The sequence below is a fragment of the Phacochoerus africanus genome, chromosome 6 (genome assembly GCF_016906955.1).
Source record: "Phacochoerus africanus isolate WHEZ1 chromosome 6, ROS_Pafr_v1, whole genome shotgun sequence".
NCBI lineage: Eukaryota > Metazoa > Chordata > Mammalia > Artiodactyla > Suidae > Phacochoerus > Phacochoerus africanus.
Window position 1 is genome coordinate 111,309,088 of NC_062549.1, and position 21,315 is coordinate 111,330,402.

The 21,315-nt window shown below is 48.0% G+C and overlaps 1 protein-coding gene across 1 annotated transcript in view; it reads right to left on the bottom strand.

The window, feature by feature from the left end:
• Positions 1 to 21,315, bottom strand: part of ELAPOR1 (endosome-lysosome associated apoptosis and autophagy regulator 1) — a 69,011-nt gene that overhangs the window by 24,239 nt on the left and 23,457 nt on the right. Inside the window, exons 2-7 of the mRNA XM_047785131.1 lie at positions 14,231 to 14,351; positions 11,393 to 11,585; positions 5,773 to 5,920; positions 5,211 to 5,291; positions 4,295 to 4,400; positions 3,733 to 3,882 (exon numbers count right to left, since the gene is read on the bottom strand). Of these exons, the coding sequence (XP_047641087.1) occupies positions 3,733 to 3,882; positions 4,295 to 4,400; positions 5,211 to 5,291; positions 5,773 to 5,920; positions 11,393 to 11,585; positions 14,231 to 14,351 (799 nt within the window). The remainder of the gene's footprint in view (positions 1 to 3,732; positions 3,883 to 4,294; positions 4,401 to 5,210; positions 5,292 to 5,772; positions 5,921 to 11,392; positions 11,586 to 14,230; positions 14,352 to 21,315) is intronic.

Consider the following 21,315-nt stretch of genomic DNA (forward strand, 5'->3'; position numbering starts at 1 on the left):
CCACTGAGCCACGACAGGAACTCCATCAATCACCCATTTCTATGCCTCTTCTGTCGCTCTCTTATTAGCCTGGGCAAGAGGAAACTACTGCCTGGAAACAGCTGGGGTCCTCTCAGCTCATTTACTTGGTTAACAAGCCAAAGGCTTCTTTCAACATAGAGGGATCCAGGGATTCCTGGTTTTGACAGGCTTGGCCACAAGAAATTTGGGGTGAGAGCTGAAAACACACCAGTTCCCAAGACCTTGCATATTAGATCTAGCAAATTGCAAGTTACGTGTTAAAAAGTGCATTCCACACAGGGATCTTTCTCTGCTTGTCAAATATTTGTGCAGCCTGACACCCCAGCTCTCCAAGTTTCAGCAAAAATTGTCCAGCTGTTTACACACTGACAACTGCTAAGCTGGTTTTAAATAAATGATTAACCCCAATGCTAAGCCAGACCTCACTTTCCTAGCTCAGGTTTCATCAAGGTGTTGAAACTGGGGACCAGTCGAGTTGGGAAGTTTGGCTTAGATGTTTGGTGAGAGAATGCAAAGTGATTCCTGTAGGATTGGCCCTGGGCAAAAGTGCATGAAGATAAAGTTTATCTTGGGGACTCCAACTGCTCTTTCTTTTTCTTTTCTTTCTTTCTTCCTTTCTCTTCTTCCTTCCTTCCTTCCTTCCTTCCTTCCTTCCTTCCTTCCTTTCTTTCTTTTCTTTTCTTTCTTTCTGCTTTTTAGGGCCGCACCTGTGGCACATGGAGGTTGCCAGGCTAGGGGTCAAATCGGAGCTATAGCTGCTGGCATACACCACAGCCACAGCCATGCCAGATCTGAGCCATGTCTGTGGCCTACACCACAGCTCATGGCAATGCCAGGTCCCCAACCCACTGAGCGAGGCCAGGGCTCAAACCCACATCCTTATGGATACTAGTTGAATTTGTTTCCACTGTGCCACAACAGGAACTCCCACCCAGCTCTTATTTCTTTAATGGCTTCCACCGTTGATAGGCTCAAGTTCCAGTTCCGTAGCAATGGCACAGAAGGATTCACGCATAACCTGTTCCCTGCCCACCTCTTAGCCTTGGATACTTATTCTCTCCAAATAAGCTCCAGCGATGCTGAGTTACTCCCAGATCTCCAAGCCTTCTGTCCTTGGCTTCTTCCAGAACATCCTGCCCTCATCAAATGATCAACTCGTCTTTCAAGACTCAGCTTGTATTTCAAGAGCCCAGCTAGTGAGGCCTTTCCTCCCTCCCCAGAGGGGACTGACCACTTCCCTTGTTTTGCTTCCGCTGCCTGTTACCCTCAGCACTCCTATCCCTGCACCTCCTGTACCAGGAGTTCTTACACTTAGTATGGCCACTTCTGATATAAGCTGGAGAGCAGGCACCAGCTCTAACCCGAGCTCAAGCCTGAGCCCTGGCACCTGGTGGGCTCTCAGAATGTATTTGCCAAGAATGACTAAATGGTCACAGGGTCTCCTGTCCCTCCCTCCATGTACCTTCCATTACAGGCTCTCATCAGACCCTCTTTGCATTTTCCCAGCCTCCCACTGACCCTGTATTCTGGAAGAGTCAAGTCCCAAAGAAATATGTACCCCAAGCTGACCATATTCTTCATAGTAAAAACTCACTTTCCAGTCAAACGGGTGGATTGAGAGATCGATGACAAAAGGAGAATGGACTCCAAGAATTCGAACTCCCAAACACTTTCTGAACAGCTCTTTGGATAAAAATCAGTTTACATAGCACTGATTAAAACACTCGCAGGCAGTTTTTCTAGAACCACCTTGCCATTCAAAGTCTGTACCGCACCGGGGCTGGAAAGGGAGCTGGAGACGGAAACTAACAAAGGCTGCCATTGATAGGGCCGGGAAGAGGAGTAAGAGATTCAAGTGGAAAAACAGGAATTTAGACTTACAGATAAAAACTTCCCCCAAGTCCTAAACATTTCTGGTGTTGCTGCAAACTACACTCATTTGGCAAGATCTGTGTAGATAAATAGGACTTTTGTTTTAGGAATAGCGTGGAAACAAGCAGTTCACAAGGTCAGTGGCTGGTCTTGGCTGAGCAAACACGCTCTGTAACACCTGTGTGAAGGGTGATGGGGCGTCTGCTGGAGAGAGGGCCTTGAGCTGGGTTTGTGTCTATAGTTTTGCGTAAAAAGGAAAAAATGGAATAGTTATGGGCATTTTCAGGGGAAGGGACTCTTTCTCCCTCTCTGCTTGTTCATTTCAGAACCTGTCTTGGACATGGATCCTGGGCCAACCACTAGACCATCTGAGCAGAAGGCCCTCTGGGGTCATCACCCATCTTACACCAGAGCCCTGGTACCCCCAGGACCCCCTCAAATAACAAGGTCCCATCTCTCAAGTTGGGATGTTTTGGGACACTATCTGAGGGCTGCAGAAATAGGTTGCTTCCAGCTGTCTTAGTGTCCCTTAGAACGGTGGTTTTCATTTTTTATTTTTTAATTTTTTTTAATTTTATTTTTTATTTTTTGTCTTTTTTGTCTTTTGTTGTTGTTATTGCTGTTGTTGTTGCTATTTCTTGGGCTGCTCCCGCGGCATATGGAGGTTCCCAGGCTAGCGGTTGAATCGGAGCTATAGCCACTGGCCTACGCCAGAGCCACAGCAACGCGGGATCCGAGCCGCGTCTGCAACCTACACCACAGCTCACGGCAACGCCGGATCGTTAACCCACTGAGCAAGGGCAGGGACCGAACCCGCAACCTCATGGTTCCTAGTCGGATTCGTTAACCACTGCACCACGACGGGAACTCCAGAACGGTGGTTTTCAAACTGTGTTCCGGGGAACCCTGGATTTCCTGCTTTGAATTCAATAGATATGAGATTGTAGCTTCTGTTTTTAGCCCTGGCTATCAAAATGTTTTGCTCATAGATACAACTGCATGGCTCTTCTAAATTAACTTTGATAACAATTGTTACAAATTATGTAAATATATACCTCTTTTATTGCCTATATTTATAATTATAGTCTTATTTAAGGTTTCATTCATTTATTTATTTTTGTCTTTTTGCCTTTTTCTAGGGCTGCTTCTTGCAGCATATAGAGATTCCCAGGCTAGGGGTCTAATCGGAGCTGTAGCCGCCGGCCTGCACCATAGCCACCGCAACGTGGGATCCGAGCCACATCTGCGACCTACACCACAACTCTCGGCAACGCCGGATCCTTAACCCACTGAGCAAGGCCAGGGATCGAACCTGAAACCTGGTTCCTAGTCAGATTCGTTAACCACTGAGCCATGACAGGAACTCCTATTTAAGGTTTCATTAAAAAGCAAACGAACAAAAAGATTGCAACCCCTTTCCTAGCTTTCCTAATCCCTCTATTCCTGAGCTGCTTTTCCTTTTTGCTATGCTACCTGCACTTTTTTGCTAACATAGTATAAAATTTATTCTTTATTGTATTTATCACTTATTGTCTGTCTTCTCCCTATCAGAATGTCAACTCTGTGAAGACAGGGACTCTTGTCTCCTTGTTCACTGATGCATTCCAAACACCGAGACGAGGGGCTGGCAGACAGTAGGGGCTTAATAAATACTTGAAGGAGTTCATTTCAAGAGTGATGGGTGGAGTGTGGTTGGGTAGGGCTCTTCCAGGACCCAAAAAGCAAGGGCTTCAGAATTATTGCCTTCAGTTTGGCCAAAAAGGATGGCTCCACTTCCTGTTTCTCCCTGTGGATGTGTTGGGTCTCCCACCAAACTCTCCCCACCCACAGAAACATCACCTGAATATTTGTCAGGGTCGCACTGGTGGCAAGAAGTTTCTCCCTTATTGGAATATGTGTTGGCTGGGCAAAGTTTGCAGAAAGAGGAGCCCTGCTTGTCTGCATACGTGCCTGGTTTGCAGGGGAAGCATTCGGAAGTGTAGGCCACACCTAAGGAGGAAGAAAAACAGAAAACAAAGATTGGAGTTCCCGTTGCAGCTCAGTGGTTAACGAACCCGACTAGTATCCATGAGGACGCGGGTTCAATCCCTGACCTTGCTCAGTGGGTTAAGGATCTGGCGTTGTGCTGTAAGCTGTGGTCTAGGTCGCAGATGAGGCTCAGATCCTGCATTGCTATGGCTGTGGTGTAGGCCGGCGGCTACAGCTCTGATTCAACCCCTAGCCTGGGAGCCTCTATATGCCGTGGGTGTGGCCCTAAAAAGACAAAAACAAACAAACAAAAACAAGGATTGACCCTGGGAACTGAAACCCCTGAAGACTGATCTCATCCCCTTTGCAGAGGTACAAGGTCAGGACGTCCACCCCAGACCCCTGACCCGACCCTACTCTCTGCCCTCCATACCTGTTATGGCGATGTTTCGCACCAGCACAGGCTTGGAAACTTTGGACCACACCGAGAAGGCGGTGGTTCTCCAATAGAGGACGTTATTGCCTCGATTTAGCTCCACCTAAAAACCACAAACGGGAAGACTTAGTTCAGCCACAGAGACAGGCATGGTTCATCCATCGCGTTAGCCTCCTGTTGTGAGCCTTCCTCTTGCAGTCTGCTTGGAAGTGCCTATTCTGTTCCTTTCTCTCAACTTCCTCAGCTTGGCCCGTCCTCCCATCTTGGCTTAGCTCGGCTCTCCTTCTAAGCCTCCTCTCGCAGCCCTCGCACACCCTCTTCTCCCACATTTTCCTCGGTCACGTACACCAGGAGCAACTCCATGGTGAGACCGTGAAGGGACCTGAAGGTCCTAATCACAGAATGACTGAAACTCCCTCATTCTTCTCCGGTTCTATTTATCCAGCCCCAGAAGACCGGGTCCCTTAAAGCCAGAGAGCTGCTGGTCCAGAGGGCCCTTCCAATGGGTCAAGCCAGTGAATCCACACCCATATTAGGTCACCTCAAGAGGAGAGGAATTCCCACTGTGGCTCAGCAATAATGAAACCAACTAGTATCCATGCAGGTTGCAGGTTGGATCCCTGGCCTGCCTCAGTGGGTTAAGGATCTGATGTTGCCTTGAGCTGTGGTGTCGCTGTGGCTATGGCATAGGCCAGCAGCTACAGCTCGGATTGGACCCCTAGCCTGGGAACCTCCCTGTACTGTGGGTGCGGCCCTAAAAAAAGAGAGAAACTGTATCATCTTCATCAGGTCTGACCCCTGGGGTCTAGGGAGAGAAGAGTGGAGGCCCAGACTGGGAAGAAGCACCCTTTGGAGGAAAGGCCCTTGGTCCCTTGTCTTGGACCTCCAGGGAGAAGGCCGCTGTGCTACTCACACTGTGGAATTCCCATCCTTTCTCTGTGGTTTTCATCCACCTGGAGTCATCTGCATTGGGCTGGCACTGGTCATTCTGAACCTGGGGCAGCAGAAGTTTGAGATCTGAGTCTCAGCTTTCTAAGGAAATGAGTTCCTTACCCTAAGATGCACCAGCCCTCCAGAGGGCCCTTCTGATGGGAAAAGAGTTGCCAGTCTCCTTGAGGGACCGAGCTCAGAACGCATGAGCCTTGAACGAGGGCCGGAGCTAGTTATATACACACAATGTCAGTGCACTGACACAAAAGAAATAATGTGTCGCTCAGAACTGTTACCTGCTGTTTTCATGTCTGAACCGGGCAAAACACCTGGGAATCTCCCCAACTCTACTCTTCCCTCCAGGGCCCTCTGCTTCTGCCTTTCTCTCCACCTCTTGAAGCCTCAGCTGTTTTTGCCCACGGTTCTCGCCAGGGGGAAGACAGCTGTGGGAACTTCCCAAGCAGGACTGTGTGTGTGATTCCTGTAAATGAGCCTGATCCTGGGAAAGTCTTGACCTCCCACCTCCCCTTTGGCCAAGGGCTTACAAAAAACTCGAAGATGATGCTAGAATCTGGGTAGTAGTACTCAAAGTTAACGGTGCCAGACTGCTTCAGGTTGACGGCGTACATCAGCGTGGCTGTGCACTCATCCGTGTTGGAGGAGATGTAGTCGCCCAGAGGAACCCACTTGGACCTGTGGGGGAACGGGAGCTAAGTTCACAGTCAGGAGCCCAGCCCACCAGGGATGGTGTGATATGCAGGTCTCACGTCCTGCTGAGTCTCTACAAAATTCCAGAGTTGTTGAGTCACAAGCGGAAGCTTAGACCTGAAAATGCTCAGTGAAAAATGACCTCCAGATCAAAGGGCCTGGAAGCAGACAGAGGAGTTCCTGTCCTCATGGCTCAGAGGAAATGAATATCTGACTAGCATCCGTGAGGACGTAGGTTCAATCCCTGGCCTTGCTCAGTGGGTTAAGGATCTGGCATTGCCGTGAGCGGTGATGTAGGCCGGCAGCTGCAGCTCCAGTTCAACTCCTAGCCTGGGAACCTCCATATGCCGTGGGTGCGGCCCTAAAAAAAAAAGAAAAAGAGGAGGACAGGCGGGTGTGCCCCACGTTACGCAGATCTACCGAGTAGATAGATGGCAGGTAAGGTTGGGGGCAGGGGTAGATAACATTTACTGGTTGCTTACCATCTCTCACATAATCAACTCTGCGTTTTACCTCCATGATTTCTTTTTATCAGTAAGAGGCAGGGTAACTTGTTCCACCGCCACCACCCCATTTGATATAACTGAGGCTTCTGAGAGTTCACATTGTGGCTTAGCAGGTTAAGAACCCAACATAGTGTCTGTGAGGATGTGGGTTTGACCCTGGCCTCACTCAGTGGGCTAAGAATCCAGTGTTACCACAAGCTGTGGCGCAGATCCAGTGTTGCTGTGGCTGTGGTGTAGGCCGGCAGCTGTAGCTCTGATTTGACCCCTGGCCTGGGAACCTCCATATGCCCCAGGTGTGGCCCTAAAAAGACAAATAAAATAAAAAGGGAAAGAAAGAGCCTCTGCTGCTCCATATTCTCCCCACATTTGCAATGATCAGACATTAAAATTGTTGCCGATATAGTCGGAGATAGTGTCTTACTGGGCTTTAAAACTTAGTTCCTTGACTGTTAGAGGGGTGAAGCTTTCTTTCTTAGTTTGTTTGCAATTTGGTTTCCTCTTCTCATTGTACTTTAATTCTTCTTAAATTGCCTATCTTCCTGGCAAACTTGACTTGCTGACTGCTGTATCCCCAGCACCAAGCCCTGGGCCTGGCACGTGGGGGCCGGGGCTCAGGGCATTAAACAGATGAGTGTAGGAAGTGAGTGATCAAACACAATCCCACTATTTCACTGTTTTGCCCAAGACCAGCCCAGGTACCCAATGATTAATAATGGCCAGTTAAGGGAGTTCCCATCGTTGTGGCTTGGCAGTCACGAACCTGACAAGTGTCTATGAGGATGCGGGTTTGATCCCTGGCCTTGCTCAGTGGGTTAAGGATCTGGCATTGCTGTGAGAAGACGTGGCTCAGATCCTACGTTGCTATGGCTGTGGCGTAGGCCAGTGGCTGAAGCTCCGATTCCACCCTAGCCTTGGAACCTTTCATATGCTGCAGGCATGGCTCTAAAAAGACTAATAATAATAATAATAATAATGGCCAGTTAAGAGGATTTAAAATTGGCCCACCGGTTCCCCCAGTGTTTCTCAGAATACCATGCTACTTCCGGCTCTCCAGCTGTTAGTGTTCTTCTCAAATGGAAGCATATCCAAAATACCCAAGCTGAGCGCATCCAAGCTACCCAGCTAACGGTATTGATTTCTCTTTGTAAAAATAGACAGCACTCAAGGCAGAGGTGCTCCCCAGCATCTGCTATAAATAACTCCCGAAGGTGGATGAATAATTAAAAGGATGCCATAAGTGGGTTACCTTTGCAAAATGCATTACAATTCTGATTTTCGTCAGAGCTGTCCCTGGTGAAGATCATTTCACGTTCAATAATAACAACATGTCCTGATTGATTTCGAAGGCCAGGCATTGCTCCAAATCTTTACAAGTATCATCTCATTTCATCCTTACCACAGCCTATAAGATGAGGGCTATCTCTTTTTTTGGCCACACCTGCAGCATGCAGAAATTCCTGGGCCAGGGATTGAACCTACGCCACAGCAGCAGCCCAAGCGGGTGCAGTGAGAACACTGGATCCTTAACCCACTGCACCACCGGAACTCCTAGAAGGGCACTATCTTCATCACTGGTTTTTAGGGTGAGGAAACTGAGGCATGGGAGCGATAAGGGGAACCTGTCCGTGGTTGTTTAGCTGCTTTGTTTTGCGGTGGTCCTGGGAAAAGGGAAGTAGGTTTTCAAAGAGGAATTTTCACATGGGCGCCACTCAGACACCACGCCAAGCTCACGCTGTGTGGTACTGCCTAAAACGTCAGGTTAGAAAGAAGAAACTGTATAGGAAAACTCAGATGTCCCAAAGTTTGAGACCCTCGATGATGCTTCCATCTTTCTCTCATTTTATTTCACCTTCGCAGTGTTTGCCCATCTGTTTTTCCTCCTCCTCTTATGTACATCCTCCTCTCTATTCCTCCCTTTTCCCTTTTTGCTTATCCTGGTCTTGGATCGGAGGGCTCTTTCCAGCATCTTAATCCTGGGACCTTGACCCAGGAACCAAGGATGATCCCTTGAAGGCTCAGGATCCTGTCTCGGAAGCTCCATTCAGGTGGCCTGTTTTGTTCCCCCTTATTTATTGCATGTCTGCTTTGTGCCAGATGTCAGACCCAGGAAAGCACGAGACCACCTGACCCCCTCCCTTCTGGAGCTTACATTCTGTTTCTAGTGGAGGAGACAGAATCTTATCACACCACTGATCCCGCGGTAATAGCTGTGATGAGTGTCCTAAGGAGAAACACAGGAGGAGGCACGTGTGTGTCACAGGGACCCTCCTTTGAGGAAGTCACCTCTGAGGATGACGTGGGAGTCAGCTGGGTGGAGAATTGGAGAAGAGCAAATTCAAAGGCCCCTGGAGGGAGGGGGCATGGTGGCCCTTGTGGCTGGAGCATGGAGCACAGTAAGCAAGAAGAGATGTCCCCCCGGAGAGAGGCTAGAAGAAGGGCAGAGGGCAGAGGCCAGCCCAGGCAGAGCCCTGCAGTCCGTGACAAGGTATCAGAGTTTCTTCTAAGAGCAATAGGAAGCCATAGGACGAAGAGTTTAGTGCAGGAGAGCACTGTGATTGGGTTTGGGTTAAGAAAATCAATCAGGGAGTTCCCATGTAGCGCAGTGGTTGACGAATCCGACTAGGAACCATGAGGTTGCGGGTTCGGTCCCTGCCCTTGCTCAGTGGGTTAACAATCCGGCGTTGCCGTGAGCTGTGGTGTAGGTTGCAGACGCGGCTCGGATCCCGCGTTGCTGTGGCTCTGGCGTAGGCTGGCAGCTACAGCTCCGATTTGACCCCTAGCCTGGGAACCTCCATATGCCGCGGGAGCGGCCCAAGAAATGACAAAAAAAAAAGACAAAAAAAAAGAAAGAAAATCAATCAGGCTGCGGCCTGGAGGAGGCTGGGGGTGGAAGCCGAGACCAGGTGGGAGCTGCCAGAGACAGAACAGGCAGGAGGGGATGCTGGCTGGGCTCAGGATGGAGGCAGTGGGCTTGGATTCAGGTAAATACACAGCAGAGCAGGAAAGCCAGACACTTGGTGATGTGTCAGCAGCTGTCATTGCCTTTCTGGGGGGTGATGAGGAAATTACACACCCTCTCTCGGCAGCTGTTTCCATTCCTCCTTTTCCCCTCCCAGCAGTGTCATGAGATGCCCGAAGATCCAGGCTCTGAAGCCATCTGAGTGGCGGGGACAAGGAGTCGTCATTAACAGGCCCACATCCTGCCTCGCTGAGAGAGAATGATTCCTGCAGCCCCCAGAGAGTGAAGGCCTTCCTTGGTGCGGGTGGGAACAGAGTGAGCCAGCCTGCACCCGTCCAGAGTCGCTACGTTCTCTTTGAGGACCAAATTGGGGTTACTTGTCTAAACCCACATATTCCCTCTCTTTCCAGCTTGATCTCTGCTGCCAACATTGTCATGCTCCTGTTTTTGACTCATGATACTGAACTCTAAAATGACATTAAAGTTGAACTGTTAAAGGCCTGCCACCTGGCTCAGACAGTGGTGTTTCTAGGAGATATAGAATACATATATATGTGAATGAGAAACATTGCTCCCACCTTTAGAAATCCAGGTGTAATAAAATTATTAACTCTTCTTTATCCTTTTGATTGCTTGGGTATAAGAGAGACTTTTGTGGGCTTTTCCCCTGTAATCATTGTCAATATTTAACAAAGAGCAGTGGAGAACTGTCTTTTATTGCAATGCATCCCCCCACTTTTCCTCTCTGGGACCTGACATTGTCAGGCCTAACGACACTAAACATCACTTGAAGGTGGCAGCAGGGGGCAGTGGAAAGCTTGGTTCTGGGTGTGAATTCTAACCTCCCCAGGTGGAAGCTGGCTAACAAAGGACAAGTCGCTTGATCTCTCTGCGCCTCCAGTTCCTCATTTGTGTAGTGGGAACAATGATGCCAATTTCACCCTCACAAGGGTCCTTGTGAGGATTAGAGAAAATAATTTATGTAAAGCAACCAGAATGGTGCCTGAATTATAGACACATAGCTCATCAGTTCTCTAAGCACCCTGGGCTGAGCTTTTCTTTTTCTTTTCCCTCTTTTTAGGGCTGCACCTGTGGCATATGGAGGTTCCCAGGCTAAGGGTCAAATCAGAGACACAGCTGCCGGCCTTCACCACAGACACAGCAACCTGGGATCCCAGTTACGCCTGTGACCTACACCACAGCTCATAGCAATGCTGGATCCTTAACCCACTGCGTGAGGCCAGGGATCGAACCCGCATCCTCATGGATGCTAGTTGGGTTCGTTATTGCCGAGCCGCAGTGGGAACTCCCCGAGCTTTTCAATTACTGCAAAGATCGCCTTCTGAGTTGGAGAATTTTCTGGTCACTGGAGTCGCAGAGGATTTGGAAGATCTTCACCACCACTGACCAAAGCTCTGGTCTTACCTTACCCCTGCAAACCCATAAACTCAGGTTTAGCTGATCAGTTTCAGAAGCTAACACCAAAGCCAGGAGGGTACCCAAAGCTTCACACATTGTGTTGCAATCAAGTAGAGGAAGTGTATTGGCTGATCCTAAATTCCTAGGGTTTTTTTTTTTTTTCTGGCTTTGCCCACGGCATGTAGAACCCGTGCCATAACAGTGACCCAAACTGCTCTCATTGACCATGTCAGATCCTTAACCTCCTGTCCCATGAGAGAACTCCAACTGGATTTTGTTTTAAATGGACTGGGCCATTTAATTCTTGTCCATCTCATCCGCCTCTATTTCCCCATGTGTTTCACAGTCCCAAATGCCTGTCAGTCACTTAGGTCAGTGAGGTTGGGCTGAGGCAGACGTCATGACCAACAGTCACAGAGGCCCTGCCCCTGCTGTCACCCCAGCAGTTCTGCCCCAAGGAGCAGGAGAGGAGGCAGTGCTCCCTGAAGCCCCTTCCCCAGCATGGGGAGCAGAGAGCTAAGGAGAGTGTCGGGCTAAGGGAGGAAACAGGGCCCGGGGAGAGGGGAGACTCACGAAGTGCAGTTCCCGGTGGACCCAATGGTGCTGTCTTCAATCTCCATGTTGGTTGAGAGGCTGGCAAAGCCATGGGGCAGCTCATCCCACTCGTCGAACCGGATGCCTGTGCCAAGGGAGTAGCGGCCCTCAGCGCATGGCTTACATGACTGGTCCTTCATGTCCAGAAACTCCCCGGCTTTGCAAGAGAAGGCTGGAACACAGAGCAGAGACAAAGGCTGGTGGTGAGGCTGCTGCCGCCCTGGAGAAATGGGCAGGTCGCGGGCATCCTGGGGCAGGGGGGTACAGAGGATGGGGCCCTAGGCGTTTGATCCACTAAGGTTTAGAGCCTGGGCACATCTTGTATGATTGCACTGCCAGGGTCAGATGAGGCAAATCCAGAAAGACAGAAAGGAGATTTGTGGCGCCAGGGACCTGGGGGAGGAGCATGGGGAGAGAGCGCTAATGGATACGATGCTTCCTGGGAGATGATGAAAATGTTCTGAGATTAGATAGTGGTGGTGGTCATGCAACTCGGTGAACATTCTAAAAAACCACCGAATTTTGTAACTTACAGCAGGGAATCCGATGATGTGTAAATTACATCTCAATAAAGCTGTTATTAAAATAAAAAGATTGAGGGCCTTGTTGCAGGACTTTGGGCTTGTCCCCATCAGGCTCATCTCCTGGGAGGAGCCTCGGCCATTCTAGACCTCTCCAGGGAAGAGGGCACCCCAGTCCGTCACGCTGACCCTCCGAATGGTGCCTGGCCCTTCAGCCTTGACGCTCCCCCTTGAGTTTCCGGCCTCTGTCTTCTCCTTTCTCATCCCACAGCCCCCGTGTAGGTGGGATGCTCACGACCTGTTATCTCTACCATCGCCATGGCCTCCTGACCAGTTCTGATTCTTGTTTTTCCTCATTCTGTGGTCAGAAGTATTTTTCTAAAACACTGAAATATACTAGCATTCCTATTGTTTAAAAAATAATCTGGCACCCCCCACTTTTGGTTATAGAATTAAGCTCTCAGCCTGGCATTCAAAAGTTTCCGGCTTTCCCTCACCCTAACTTTCCAGCTCAGTCTCCCACAACAGACTTTTCTCCACCCGACTCCCGCCCGTCTCCTCCCGCTCTTGCCCTCCCCAGCCCACGTGCTCTTCCCTGAGTGTGTCTGGTGTTCTCCCACCTCCAAACTTTGTGTATGTGTGTGTGTGTCTTTTTAGGGCCGCACCCAGAGCATATGAAGGTTCTCAGGCTAGGGGTCCAATCGGAGCTGTTGCCACTGGCCTACACCACAGCCACAGCAACTCAGGATCTGAGCCACATCTGTGACTTACACCACAGCTCACAGCAAGGCCAGATCCTTAACCCACTGAGTGAGGCCAGGGATCAAGCCTGTATCCTCATGGATTCTAGTCAGATTCCTTTCTGCTGAGCCATGGCAGGAACTCCCACTTCCAAACTTTTGCTCCAGTGGTTCTCCCAGCTGTTCCTGATCCCTAAGCATCCATAAGCCCCATTCTTTTTCACTTCATGTTAACACATGATACTGATGCACGCCTCCCACCAGGTTCTGATCTCCTCCAGAGACACACAGGCAGGCACAGACAGAGCAGCAGCTCTGTAAAGGTCTCCTGGAGACATGAATGGATGAAGGGATGTCTGCTCCCTCCACCAGACGATATGCTTCTGCAGGCAGAGACTGTGCCTAATTTATCTTCATGGTTCACATAGCAGGTGCACGTGGTGCGCAACAGCGTTGGCCAAATTTACTGAAGATACCTCATTTGTTTCCATTAGTCACAGCCCAGTTCTACTCAGATCTTAGCAATATCCATTCATTGATTTAACAAGTATTCATTTGCTCACCTACTGAAGCAGGCATTATGCTAATTTTAAATGCCCTCAACTTCCTCTCCAAATCTTCAAGTATGGCTTGACTCTAGTCCCTGATTTTTTTTTATTGTTACCCCTGCCCCCACTTTGCATTTCTAAAAAGAACAGAGCAGGGGAAATAGCTGCCAACAGAAGAAAAGTTGTAGCTACAGCATCCCAGAGGTAGGGGTGGGAGCTGCAGGCCAGTCACTGCCTCTTCCAGTTGCACCATCAGCTTCACAGTCAGGGAAGGTTCTTGGTCCTTGAAGTGATGCCCAGTGCTTTTTAAACCTTTTTTTTTTTTTGCTATTTCTTGGGCCGCTCCCAGGGCATATGGAGATTCCCAGGCTAATCGGAGCTGTAGCCGCTGGCCTACACCAGAGCCACAGCAATGCAGGATCCAAGCCGCGTCTGCAACCTACACCACTGCTCACGGCAACGCCGGATCCTTAACCCACTGAGCAAGGGCAGGGATTGAACCCGCAACCTCATGGTTCCTAGTCGGATTCGTTAACCACTGCGCCACGACGGGAACTCCCCAGTGCGTTTTAAAGGTCTGTCTCTGCAGAAATTCATCTTCTCTGGCTTCCTTTCCAAGAATGACTGCAAATCACAATCTTTCCTAATGAGTGATTGTGGCTGGTGAGGGTAGATTGGAAAGGAACGCAACAGGCAAAAAAGAGAGAAAATGTATGCAAACAAAAAAATATCTAAGTGGCACACAGCTGCAGTTATTTTTGCTTTATACCCTGATGGGATTTAAATTTTAAAATAAAAGTAAATTGAGATCCCTAGTTTGTGTCCACAAAATAACACTTCTGCACCAGATCTCAACAGGGCTGGGGATAGGGAGAGACTGGGGGAAGATCTGGTTCCTCATACGGCAGCCCCCAGCTTCAGCATGGGGTACATAAAGTTTTTTGGTACATAAAAAACTAACTTAGATGGATGGCAGGAGGCTGGAGGCAGAGGGGCAGGGCCGCTTACAGCACTCGGTGCCCTTGACTGGGTCAGGGAGGCTGGTGCACAGGCCTGGGGTGTGTGGCACGGCGACTCTCCACCTGGAACCCGTGCTGTCACACGCAGTATATTCGTAGTGGTACTCAGACTGCAGGGGAGAGAAGAGTGGGCAAAAGGTGAGTTAGCAGTGACCAAAGAGTAACAGCTTCCCACCCCCTTCCTGCCACACCCATCATCCTGACACCCACCATCACAGTAACCGGGCCCTGGGACCCCATTGGGGAGCCAGGCAGCATGGAGCCGAAATGACTGCAGTCAAGGACATGAGGAGCTACAATTATTCGGATCATTCCTTTCCATCGGTCATGGTCTAGTTCCTAGAAATTTTTGACTCCCTTTGCTGTTGTGTATAAATAATGTCCTGATAGGCCAGAGGAAGGTGGGAAGGTAACTAAAGAACAGGCTAGTAACAGGTGGAATATCTCTTGCCCCAAATTTATGAGCAAGGACTGGTCCATAAACAGTTTATGGAGGATTGTCACAGAAGGTGTATTTTTATTTTCCTGATTTCCCTGTGTCCTTTCTTTTTTTTTTTTTAACCACACCCATGGCTTGCAGAAGTTCCTGGGCCCGAGGTTGAACTCAAGCCACAGCAGCGGCAATACCAGGTCCTTAACTGCTAGGCCACCAGGGAACTCCTTGCTATGTTCTTTATGGGATGGTTTTTTTTTTTTTTTTTTGGCCCCAAAAAGCTATGAATTCCCAACTTGAATTTTGTGAAAATGTCAGGCGATGGCTTCTCATCACATGAGCCTATCCACACCTAATTTCTCTGTGCAATGAAACCTCATATTTCAGTTGCTTTATCTGAACGAAAGAAAAACTGAGTAGCAACAACAAAGCAACCAAATCAAGTGTGAAATAAAACAAGAGCCACAACAAAAACCATAGAGAACACTATTTGGGAAAAAGGAAACACACTAGATGTGCCAAATACACTTAAACATTTCTTACTCTTTTAAATCCCATAATCAACAACAGACCACAGAATTAATGTGATTTGGGCTCTGTTTTACAATCGTCACTTACTGAAAACTATATTCAAACCCTAAAGTATTTTGTAGTACTATATCTGTAAGAAAAATAGAATTAGGAGTTCCTATACCCATATGAAGGATGATTGAATAACATGTATACATATATGGAGCTGAGACTAAAACTGAGACAGTTGAAAGTTGGCTCATCTAAGAATGCGTCGGAACCAAAAGGAGAAATCTATTTTTTTTTTCGAAGGGGTAAGCAGCTTGGATTTCATCTCTTCTAAGTACATAGTTCTTCCGAATTTTGACACCTGCTAAATCAAGGTGTGGTTTCTAACGGACACAGGAAGCATTGTGTCATGTTTTAACAGACGGAATTTTTCCTTTCTTTTTGGTACATAAAAACAGGTGTGTCTTAGAAGCAGTGGTATCTCAGACTTGTGGAAATAGGGTAAACATGGTCTGTAGTTTCAGAAACGTAGGGTGATGAGAGAGCAATTTTAGAGCTCTGTTTTTATTATCCTCTTTTTTGTTTGTTTGTTTGTTTTTGTCTTTTTGTCTTTTGTTGTTGTAGTTGTTGTTGTTGTTGCTGTTGCTATTTCTTGGGCCGATCCCGTGGCATATGGAGGTTCCCAGGCTAGGGGTCGAATCGGAGCTGTAGCCACCGGCCTACGCCAGAGCCACAGCAACGCGGGATCCGAGCCGCGTCTGCAACCTACACCACAGCTCACGGCAACGCCGGATCGTTAACCCACTGAGCAAGGCCAGGGACCGAACCCGCAACCTTATGGTTCCTAGTCGGATTCGTAAACCACTGCGCCACGACGGGAACTCCTATTATCCTCTCTTTATTAATATTTACCAAATACAACTGTCTGCCCAGCACTTAGAGATACAAGGTGCTGCCCAGTTTGGCTCAGGACAGCCCCTGGAACCGGAGGGAGACGATGCCGAAGAGGAGGGGGAGTTGGGGGAGTCGTGAGCCTGACTTTTGCTGAGCAGCTTCAGCTTTAGATGAGATGTCGGAGTCCTCTAGGAAAGGAAGGCCATCTGCGGGGCATTCTTTATGCCCGTGGGCTGCCGTCACTCTGGGTCTAGTTTTCCTCTTAATTCCGCTCTTTATCCTAGGGGACCCTGAGGATAAATAGAGCAACTACACATATAAAAACTCCAGGTCTAAAAATGACACTCTCCAAAGGGTTTTGCCATGAGAAAGGGGGGTAAAACCCACAGCATGTAAATTAAATGGAGAATTGAGTGAAGCAGACAGAAGGGAGTCGACGTTCTGCAGGTGGACCTAATAATGCCTGTTGTTTGCCTAGTGCATTTATAGGTCCAAACACGATCTCATTTGATCATCAAACTCCCCAGAAGGCGAGCAGAGCTGGGCTTGTTTCCTCCATGGTAGGAATGAAGAAAGCCTCCCCACAGGGTGAAATGGTTTGTCCCAGGTCACACAGCTGGTAAGTCACTGAGCTAGAACCCAGGCCTTCCCACCAGGAATCCTCCACCCTCTTACATCCTATCAAACTCACACCGACCTGAATCTAACAGCCAAATTTAAAATTAAATAAGACAGTGTTGGTTGTGGGCCGGCAGCCAGGCTCGCTTTTGAGGCCTGAGGCTGGGTATTAAAATATCCAAACTGAGCAGATCCCGGCAGTCTCCCTGACTGCATTTGGCCTCTTGGAGACCCAGGGGCCAAGTCTGCTTCGTTGCATCGTTGCATCGTCTTTCATTTGATGTCCCGTGGATCCCGCCCAGGTGGGAGGTTTGCTGGGAAAACAGTGGTTTGAGCCTTAGAAAATTTCCCTTTGAATATGTGCAAATTTACTTGATGTCTCCTGGGGATCTTTACCCCATCCTATGTGGCTGGCTCTGCTGCTGCTGTTTCAAATCTGAACTACCCTTCGCGATCTTACCATTCAAGACATAAACTTAGACGGACAATTAAATCCGAGACATCACTGGCAGAGCTCCGCAAGCACATTCAGAGTTCTGTGAACAAGGCACTTCCTCAGTTTACCCAGTCTGCCTTTGAAAGCCTATAGTCTGCAGAATATACAGATTCACAAAGAAGGCACACGAATACATTTAATACATATGTGCAGCTCTCCCCATGTGGCGACATGACACGTATTCAAATGGCAATTTTATTTATTTTTATGGTAATATAGTTGATTTACAATGTTGTGTTATCTGCTATACAGCAAAGTGAGTCAGTTACACATATAAACACTTTTCTTTTTAGGGCCGCACCTGCAGCTGGGGGGGGTTGAATGGGAGCTTCAGCTGCCCGCCTATGCCATAACCACGGCAGTGCCGGATCCGAGCTGCATCTGTGACCTATGCCACAGCTGGCAGCAATGCTGGATCTTTAACCCACTGATTGAGGCCAGAGACTGAACCCACATCCCCATAGAGCCAATGTCAACGGGCTGACCCACTGAGCCACAAGAGGAACCCCTACACTCTTCTTAAAAATATTTCTTTTCCACTATAGTTTATCATAGGATATTGAATATAGTTCTTTGAACTATACAGTAAGAGCTTGCCATTTATCCCTTCTGTAACAGCCGATATCTACAAACCCCAACCTCCCAGTCCATCCCTTCCCCAACCCCTGCCTCCCACCAGCAACTACAAGTCTGTTCTCTGAGTCTATGAGTCGGTTTCTGTTTTGCAGATAGGTTCATTCATGCCATGTTTTAGATTCCAAATAAAAACGATATCATTTGGTATTTGTCTTTCTCTGTCTGACTTACTTCACTTCAGTTTTTCATGCTAGGCAGCGTGCCCAGAACAGGGGTGCATTTTTCCCATGGGTGGTAGGTTGGTGGTGAGCACAGACAGAATGATAGAGGTCAAGCACTTGGCATAGGAGGTTTTTCAATCTTCAAAACGTCTTAATGGAGTAGGCACTATTATGTTACCATTTCACAGGTGGGAAAACTGAGGCAGCAAGCGGTGATGTCACTTGCTCAAGGCCACATGCCCAGGAAATTGTCAAGCCGGGACTGGACCCAGGCAACTGAGTCTGGAGCTCATGTTCCAGGCTGCTGGTGTTTGAGGGCAGTCGGTGTGGCCTCCAACCACACAAAGTGTGTCTGAGGCCCAGCACTGGCTCTCCAGCTGCTGAAAACTTGACAAGGAAAGCCAAGGATATAAAAACCTTTGCAGGAGTTCCTGTCTTGGCTCAGCGGAAACGAATCTGACTAGCATCCATGAGGACGGAGGTTCAATCCCTGGCCTCGCTCAGTGGGTTAAGGATCTGGCGTTGCTGTGAATGGTATAGGTCTCAGACATGGCTTGGATCTGGCATTGCTGTAGCTGTGGTGTAGGCCGGCAGCTACAGCTCTGATTCGACCCATAGCCTGGGAACTTCCATATGCCGCATGTGCAGCCCTAAAAAGACAAAAATAAAATAAAATAAAAATTTTAAAATAAATAAAAATCTTGGAGTTCCTGTCGTGGCACAGTGGTTAACGAATCCGACTAGGAACCATGAGGTTGCGGGTTCGGTCCCTGCCCTTGCTCAGTGGGTTAACGATCCGGCGTTGCCGTGAGCTGTGGTATAGGTTGCAGACGCGGCTCGGATCCCGCGTTGCTGTGGCTCTGGTGTAGGCTGGTGGCTACAGCTCTGATTCAACCCCTAGCCTGGGAACCTCCATATGCCGCGGGAGCGGCCCAAGAAATAACAAATAGACCAAAAAAATAAATAAATAAATAAAAATAAATAAATAAAAATCTTTGCAAAAAGGACCCAAAGGGGAGGAAGTCTGGAGCCGGGTGGAATGAGAAGGCTGAAAAGCACTTTACATCTGGTTGGAGGGCCTCCTGTCCCCCTGTCTTGGACATCTGTTATTTTTGCCTGCCCACCAACCTCAGCGCCCTCCTATGGCAGCAGGGCCCCCTTAGGAGGACACATCCCTTTGTAGGGTTATCAAATGAAGTGGCCAGCTGTCCTCTGCTGTGGCCTGGACACATGGCCCACACAAAGCAAATCAGATGCTCTCCCTGGGCAAGGACCCTTAGCCACGAGGAGGGACCCGAGGTGGGTAGGAACTCGGGGAAGGATGAGGGCAGAAGGTGGGGGGCTGGGGGTAAGCCCCTCCTCACCTCTCAGCTCTACCTCGGACTGGGGCTGAGGCTGGTGCCCCCTTCCAACCAAAATCCACAGTGGAAATAAAAATGAAAGTTACACCAAGTGAAATAAGCCAATCACAAATGGACAAATACTTCTGATTCCACTTACAGGAGGTGCCCAGAGAAGCCAAATTCACTGAGAGAGAAAAAGTAGAATAGCCGTTGCCACTGGTGGGGCCCCAAGTGCAGCGTTTCAGTTGAAAGATGAAAAGACGTCTGTAGGTAGACGGTGATGAGGGCAGCGCAGAAACGTGAATGCGCTTAATGCCTGAACTATATACTTAAACGTGGTTAAGATGGTACATTGTGTGTCATGTTTCTTTTGCCACATTTTTTTTTAAAGCTATGCTATAGGAACATGCCCAAGCTCTGACTTAATCCTATTAAGTCCCCCAGAGAGTAGAAGCCAGATCATCTGGTAGTCTAAATTTAAGAAAGATTCCCCACATAAGATTATATATGTCATCTGATTGGATGGCCAGATTCAAGAGGGAGGAGCGGAGGAAGGAATGGACATCCTGACAGTCTCCCTGGAGAAACCCACGGCGCTTCCTGATGCTTATGTTTTGCCATTGAAAAGTTTGAAAGGGAGTTCCCGTCATGGCTCAGCAGAAACAAATCTGACTAGCATCCATGAGGACACAGGTTCGATCCCTGACCTTGCTCAGTGGGTTAAGGCTCTGGTGTGGCCATGAACTGTAGTATAGGTCACGGACACAGCTTGGATCTGACATTGCTGTGGCTGTGGTGTAGGCTAGCAGCTATAGCTCTGATTTGACCCCTAGCCTAGGAACCTCCATATGCCACAGGTACAGCCCTAAAAAGACAAAAAAAAAAAAGTGTGAAAGCACACTGCATTGCAGTTGTACACATAAGTACTAAAAATACTTTTCTTTTTTTCAAACATTCTATTCCTTTGGAGTTAAAATGTTTAAACTCTGAAAATACATTGTATTGTAACATTTTATTGTATTCTTTCCAAGTTCATTTTCTATACATGCATATGCATTTCCAAAAACAAAATGAAGATCATACAGAATGCAGTTTCTTATCCTGACTTGTTTTTACATTTTAGGTCACAAGCAACGCTCCTGTGTCTTTAAGCTTGCACCAGATTTCTTTAAACATTCTCCTATTGTTGAACATTGAGTTTCGTCCAATTTTTCCTTATTTTAAATAGCACTACAATGAAGCTTTCTGTGTATCTCTGATTATTTTCTTTGGAGAGAGTCCCAGAAGTGAAATTATTAGGGTAAAAGGTATGAGTTTCTTTAAGATTTTTGGTTAGGGAGGGAGATTTCTAAGAGAAAACAAGACATTTCTAAGTCTTATTTCTTCACTTTTTTATTATGGTAAATTTCAAATATCTATTTTATTTATTTATATTTTGGCCACACCCCTGGGCATGTGGAAGTTCTAACTCGAGCCACACAATGACAATGCTGGATTCTTAACCAACTGAGCCACCAGGGAACTCCTCAAATATGTATTTAAAAAAGACAGACAAGGAGTTAAGGATCCAGCGTTGTCCCTGCTGTGGCTTGGGTCACTGCTCTGCCTAGGATCCATTCCCTGGCCCAGGAACTTCTGCATGCTGAAGGTGCAGCCATAAATAAAAGTAAAGTTAAAAAAGATAAAGACAGACTATAGGGACCCCCAGGTACCCATCACCGGCTTCCATACACACCAGTTTCTGCCATTCTTGCTCATCTGCCTCTTCCTACTCCCCTTGTACTTCTACCTACTCCTCCCCACTCGAAGTTGTTCTTTGTGTATTTTTCTTTTTTCCAGAGAATGCACATATATTGAAATGCACAAATCTTAACCTGTTCATTTTGGATAAATGGATACCCTTGAAGAAAACATGGACAGGGCTAAGAATCAACGCCCAGAAGCTGCTGCAGAAAAGGGTAAGCTCTTGCCACT